At 45.2% G+C, this 6,879-nt stretch overlaps 1 protein-coding gene across 2 annotated transcripts; it reads left to right on the top strand.

The window, feature by feature from the left end:
* Positions 1–1,663: 1,663 nt before the first annotated feature.
* Positions 1,664–3,361, top strand: LOC113019688 (nuclear factor 7, ovary-like). 2 transcript variants are annotated; one of them, XM_026163493.1, is made up of 2 exons: positions 1,664–3,048; positions 3,178–3,247. In XM_026163493.1, exons 1-2 carry the CDS (start codon positions 1,679–1,681, stop codon positions 3,245–3,247), a joined length of 1,440 nt encoding a protein of 479 aa, XP_026019278.1. In that variant the 5' UTR covers positions 1,664–1,678. The 2 variants fall into 2 exon arrangements, with proteins under 2 accessions (XP_026019278.1, XP_026019276.1); XM_026163491.1 differs by lacking the exon at positions 3,178–3,247 and adding an exon at positions 3,333–3,361 and having other exon boundaries at positions 1,679–3,029.
* The last annotated feature ends 3,518 nt before the right edge of the window (positions 3,362–6,879 follow it).

Below are 6,879 nucleotides of genomic sequence, written 5' to 3'. Positions count from 1 at the left end.
CATAAAAGGTTGATGATGTTTAAGAAAGCCTTCATACACTTGATGATTTGACAGTAGGACTGCTCTTATGAAGTTATCATGAATGCTTTAAAACATGTTTGAATCAGTGAGCTCAAATGACTAAGCTTTACACACTTATCTGTAGATTACCATCATTTCATGAACACATACAACGATTTAAAAAAAAAAAAAAAAAAACAAGAAAAAAAAACAACTTTACTGCATTTTGTTGTGAATGGAAATTCCTAAGTGCCCAGGAGATTTAGCAGTACTGAGAACATTGGGGGCCCTTGGTGGGAAGTGCTTAGGTAACAGAGGTCATGCATAGGCTGATTCAACACAGTCTTCCAAGATGTACAAGTGCAGTAAAATGTACCATCAATACATTTACTGCTGCACTTGCTGTAAAATGTGCTCCCGTGTGTTAGAGGAAAACAAAATAAAATATTAGAGATGTAGACTGAGTAGTGAAAATATTGTGATGCTTAGATTTTGTATCTGGCTCACCTGAGACAAACCGTCTTTTGTACATGATCCATCATCTGTCACAGACTAGAGGCTCCACATAGGTTTGGACCCAAAGCAAACTCAAAAAACCAAGGTTTATTTACAGGAAAAAAGCAAGACTGGACTGGAACACCAAGAGAAAAGAAATAAATCTTGAAATCATGAAGCATACCTTAACACAAGCAGATGTTTAGTCAAAGAGTTCATTGTATTTACCAGTTTCCAAAGGACATTCGTGGTCCTCATTTAAGTTAAAGCAGATATTTGTGTTAGAAAAGTCCCTAAAAGACACAAGTGTCAAGCATAGTTTTTTGGCAGTTTTTACTGGTGTCACATCTTTTTTAGGTTAAATTTAGCTATGACATCATCAACCAAACTGTTGATGATAATCACTTTCTGGTAAGTTTTATGTTCCGAAATCCTCCATTATGTCTAAGATTTGGAAATACAGCAAAATCTAAATCAGGGCTAAAATGAAGAAATCCATCCTAAAATCATCCAGAATGTCTCATCACTCACAGAACTTTAATACTGTACTTATTTGTGACCTGAGGTAAAGGGTGTTTTGACTGGCCCTTACTGAGGTTAGCAGTGTGTTTTACCCAGAATTGGTGAGTCAGGTGCACTGATGATTACTGATAAATAAATTAAATCTTTTAGTTATGTGAGAAATCTGATAGTTTTGCTTCAAAGTCTAAATAGATTCTACAAAAGTAATTAAAATTAAGAGTAATGCTGTGACATGTGCAGCTGGAATGGAGGAAAACCTGTTTTATAGCTTTTGAGCTGCTGGCAGGATGAAAGTCTAACTCTGGAATGAAGCACACCTAGGCTACAGGTAAAGCAACATTTTTCTCCGCCCCTCACATCACTTACATGCAACAAAACCAGGAAACAAGATGTTTTTCTTCTTCAGTGCAGAGAGACGCACAGACGATCAGACTGAGCTCAGACCAAACTAGCAGCTTCCTCTGAGTGAGTCCAGCTACAGGAGAGAAAAGTGGAAAACTCCAACACTGCTGCTTCAAGCTGCTGACGCTCCACACACTGAATGTGAGTTTGAGCAGAAACACGACTCAAAGCAAGTTTCAGTGAAGGTGGTAGAGGAGGGAGGGGAGCCAGGACTGACTGTACTTCCTGTCTGCTGTTTTCAGCTTCACTCACAGACTCAATGGCTTCCAGATCAGAGGAGGATCTCTGCTGTCCGGTCTGTCAGGAGGTCTTCAGAGATCCTGTTATTCTGTCATGTAGCCACAGCTTCTGTAAAGACTGTCTGAAGAGATGGTGGAGAGAGAGACCAACACACGAGTGTCCAGTTTGTAAGAGAAGATCTTCAAGGGATGATCCACCTTTATGTCTGGCTTTAAGGAACCTGTGTGAGTCGTTCTTACAGGAGAGAGATCAGAGAGCTTCAGAGGCTCTCTGCAGTCTGCACTCTGAGAAACTCAAACTCTTCTGTCTGGACCATCAGCAGCCAGTGTGTGTCGTCTGCAGAGACTCAGAAAAACACACCAATCACAGATTCAGACCCATCGATGAAGCTGCACAACAACACAAGAAGGAACTTCAGGAAACTCTGGAGCCCTTAAAGAAGAAGTTAAAGGGTTGTGAAGAAGGTCAAGTGAAGTTTGATCAAACAGCAGAACACATTAAGGTCCAGGCCCGACACACAGAGAGGCAGATTAAGGAGCAGTTTAAGAAGCTTCACCAGTTTCTAGCAGAGGAAGAGGAGGCCAGGCTGGCTGCACTGAGGGAGGAAGAGGAGCAGAAGAGTGGGATGATGAAGGAGAAGATGGAGGCTCTGAGCAGAGAGATAGCAGCTCTTTCAGACACAGTCAGAGCCACAGAGGAGGAGCTGAGAGCTGAAGACGTCTCATTCCTGCACAACTACAAGGCTGCAGTGGAAAGAGTCCAGCGCTGCCCCCTGCTGGATGATCCACAGCTGCCCTCAGGAGCTCTGATAGACCAGGCCAAACACCTGGGCAACCTGACCTTCAACATCTGGAACAACATGAAGGACATGGTCTCCTACACTCCTCTCATTCTGGACCCAAACACTGCTGATCCAGACCTCATCCTGTCTGAAGATCTGACCAGTGTGAGATATGGAGGAGAGAGGCAGCAGCTTCCTGATAATCCAGAGAGGTTTGATGATTCCTGCTCTGTCCTGGGCTCTGAGGGCTTTAACTCAGGGACTCACAGCTGGGATGTTGAAGTTGGAGACAGTACAGTGTGGGCACTGGGTGTGTTAGCAGAGTCTGTGCAGAGGAAGGGAGACATAGAGTCTGGATTATGGAGAATATTTTTCTATGAAGGTAAATACTCAGCACTCTCACCATCAGCTCCATCCACTGCTCTCTCAGTAGAGAAGAAGCTCCAGAGGATCAGAGTGAATCTGGACTGGAACAGAGGAAAGCTGTCGTTCTCTGATCCTGATACTAACACACACATACACACCTTCACACACACTTTCACTCACAGGATGTTTCCATATATTCAAACTGTTGGTAAAGTGAACGTGTGTCCGTTGAAGGTGTCAGTGTCAGTGCAGCAGATGAGTTGAGGATGATGATGTTTCTAATGTTGTTTCCTGTCAGTGAGTTGAAGCTGTTAAACTGCAGCTGTCCTCCTGCTGCCTCGTTGTTCCAAAGCTCTTTGTTTCTCTTTTAGTTTCACTCTTTCTTTCTGTTTCTGCTGTCCACCTTTTCACATGGAAAATCATTTCACTGTTTCTCACTGAATGACTCCCCAAACTAGATTTGAAATTCTATCAAGTTTCTAATCATTACAAGTGATTCATGTTTCTATTTGATGTGTAAATGGAGATGATTTAGTTTGCTGGGATATGGACTGACATGTGTTGAATGGGAGGAGCAGTTTGTTGTTGTCTTCTTGTCTGTTTATGACAACAATAAATATGTTGTTGAAACAATGATTCATGTTTAACTCCATATATGAAATGTTTCTGATCTTTGAATTCTGTTTGATTAAAGACTTTCTTCATGACACAAATGAGATTTCAGTGTATTAATAGAACTAAATAAGCTCAGAGTTGAAAGGCTGGAGTATTATGTACGTGCTTCACTGTCAGGATCTTCAGGGGGATTCAAAGGGAAACATCAAACTGCTGTAATGAGATAAACTAGTTGGGCTGAACACACTTATCTGTAGTTTGTCTCCATCCAGGATCATCAGAATATAATGAACATGTGTGAAGAGCCACAAAATGCTGCTGCCCTCTCAGCATGATGAGCTCCAGCCTTTGTTAGCAGGACAACAGGAAACACGAGACAACTTTCAGAGACAGTAACCAACTGTGGCCACAAGATGGCAGCAGCTGATCTGAGATCCTTTATTGGACAGAACGACTCTGCTCTGTGACGTCATCAGAGAGACGGCCTTCACTTTGATAGATCTGACGTCATGTCTGCACTGCGATGATGAAAGCTGATAAACACATTGTTATTGATCCATGAAATCACCTCTGTCCTCTCAAGTGTAGCTGTTTACAGAGCTGAAGAAGTCCTTCATCATCAAAACAGACAAACATGTATTTCCTGTATTAAGTGACGTCATCCTCACTCTGACCTCTTACATACATTCTGTTCAGTTTTCTTGCTGTAAGAAATAAACTGTGTGAAAATAGAAATGCAGGGAAACATCCATTAATCACAGCTGAGCCGTTTGTTTCTGACTCACATTCAATGAGGCTTCAGGTGTAAATACCTCAGAAGTGTTTGTGAGTTCAGTAGAAGCAGACCCAGTCGACCATCATGGCCTCCACAGCACTACACAATGCAACAGAAAGGCCTTCATCATCTGCTGAACCACCTCTGAACCACGACGCTCTCCCTGCATCTAAAAGCTGTTAGTCAGGATGAGATGCTGCTGTGATCGCTTACAATTTACCTGTGAGACCTTTGTAAATATTGTCTTTGTTTCTGGAGGAAACACCTTTAGTCTGTTTGTATTTGGAGTGCAGATCTGGGCGTCCATCACTTTAACCTGCACACGTTTAGTTATTGAGTGTAGTTGATGTTTGGCAGCATTTTATAAGTGACAGTTCATGAACGGTGAAGGAACAGAGGACGCCTGACCATCCTACCTGTGTCAGTAAGAAGACTTTAATCACAACTTCACAACTTAACACAACTGAAACCTGAATTCAGTGTTGCATAGTTTACTAACAGTGTGTGCTGACACTGAAGTTAGCAGTTTGTTTCCTAAGAGCTGCTGGGACAAACCACAGTGACCGGCTACAGAGTTTAGTTAAGGTGGTGAGACGCCGAAAGAGAGGTAAGCGAGCCGGCGCACTCGTGCGTCTGAGGAGACGTGGACTGCGAACTGCTCTTCCTGGGATCTTCCTTTCCAATGTACGATCACTCAGGAATAAGACAGATGAACTGGCCCTGATGAGAAGCATGAACAGAGACTTTGCCTCCTCCTGTGTGTTATGTTTTACGGAGACGTGGCTCTGTGAGGACATCCCGGACAGCGCGCTCAAGCTGGAGGGCTTTCATCTGCTGCGCGCGGACCGGCAGGCCTCTCTTTCTGGTAAGACCAAAGGTGGAGGTGTCTGCTTCTACATTAATAGTGGCTGGTGCACAGATGTAACAGTGATTGCTCAGCACTGCTCTCCCTCTCTGGAATACCTTTTTATTCACTGCAAACCGTTTTATTCTCCGCGGGAGTTTGCTTCATTCAACCTGGCCGCTGTTTACATAAAGATATGATGCACCAATGCAGACCAGTTCATTGCTATTAAGAAGTTGGATATGGTTATTGTCCGTGAGAGGGGGGCAGCGAGTTCAGGAGCCTCACAGCCTGTGGATACAGGCTGTTGGCCAGTCTGGATGTTCTGGCCTGTATAGACCTGTACCTTCTCCCTGAGGGCAGCAGATGGAAAAGGTGGCGCGCAGGGTGATGTTGGTCCCGCAGGATACTGTGCACCCTCCTCAGACAGCGAGTGGGGAAGATATTACTGATCTCTGGCAGACTTGTTCCAATAATTCTGCCAGCTTCTTTCACCACCCGCTGGAGTGCTTGCTGATCGGCCTTGGTGCAGCTGGAGAACCACACTAGAAATCCATACGTCAGAACGCTGCTGATGGCACAGTTGTAGAAGTTCAACATCAGAGATCTGGGAATGTGTGCGCTCCGCAGTCTCCTCAGGTAGTAGAGGCGCTGTTGGGCCTTCCGTGCAACTGAGGTGATATGGTTGCCCCAGGACAGGTCCTCGGTCACAGTTACTCCCAAGAATTTAAAACTGCTCACCTTCTCCACCGCCTCACTGCCAATGAAGAGAGGCAGATGGTTGTTATGACCCTTCTTCCGGAAATCTACAATGATCTCCTTGGTCTTTTTGGTGTTTAAGACCAAGTTATTGTCGTGGCACCATGACTCTAGTTGTTGCACCTCTGTCCTATAGTTTGTCTCATCATTGTTGGATATAAGTCCGAGCACTGTAGTGTCATCTGCAAACTTAACAATGAGATTGGATGGGCAGGAGGAAATACAGTCATGGGTGAAGAGAGTGTATAGCAGAGGGCTCAGGACACACCCCTGAGGGGCACCGGTGTTGACCACAAGGGTGGAAGAGGTGTTCTTACCCACTCTGACACTCTGTCTATGGTTAGTGAGGAAGTCCACAATCCAGTTGCACAGAGAGGAGTTAAGTCCCAGTTGGTGGAGTTTGGGACGGAGTTTGTATGGCCGGATGGTATTAAAAGCCGAGCTGTAGTCTACAAAGAGGAGCCGTGCATAGGTGTTCCTGTGTTCCAAGTGCTTCAGTAATGTGTGCAGCACTGTGGCGATCGCATCCTTGGTTGACCGGTTCTCCCTGTATGCAAACTGGTGCGAGTCCAGGGATGGTGGAAAAGCAGCTCTGATGTGTTTAATAACCAGTCTCTCCAGGCATTTAGCGGGAATGGGGGTGAGTGCCACAGGTCTGAAATCGTTCAGGCATGTGACATTTGACTGTTTTGGGATGGGAACGATGGTTGCTGCTTTGAAACAGGATGGTACCAGTGAACAGGACAACGAGGTGTTATATATAGAGGTGAAGACGTCCGCCAGGTCCGCAGCACAGTCTTTTAGCACCCGGCCCAGCACTCCATCCGGCCCGGCCGCCTTCCTGGTGTTAATGCTCCGGAACACACGCCTCAGCTCATGAGTGCTCAGGACTGGAGCAGGGTCGGTTGAGGGGAGAGGGGACAGGACAGGGTCGGTGTTCTCCCTATCAAAACGGGCATAAAAGAGATTTAGATCCTCAGCCAGAGTAGAACTGTCGGCTGAGGGTGATGGTGTTCTTCTTTTGTAGTCCGTGATAGCCCTGATGCCCTCCCAGACCTGCCTTGGGTTTGTGTTGTTCTC

This window comes from Astatotilapia calliptera, chromosome 3 (assembly GCF_900246225.1).
Source record: "Astatotilapia calliptera chromosome 3, fAstCal1.2, whole genome shotgun sequence".
Classification (NCBI taxonomy): Eukaryota; Metazoa; Chordata; class Actinopteri; order Cichliformes; family Cichlidae; genus Astatotilapia; species Astatotilapia calliptera.
Note: the sequence above shows the minus strand (reverse complement) of the source record. Positions and strands in the feature narration are given on the sequence as shown.

Coding starts and splice junctions, on each gene's coding strand:
- LOC113019688 (XM_026163493.1), top strand. CDS start 1,679: ATGGCTTCCAGATCAGAGGAGGATCTCTGCTGTCCGGTCTGTCAGGAG. Junction 3,049..3,177: donor TGTCCGTTGAAGGTGTCAGT/GTCAGTGCAGCA, acceptor TTTCTCTTTTAG/TTTCACTCTTTCTTTCTGTT.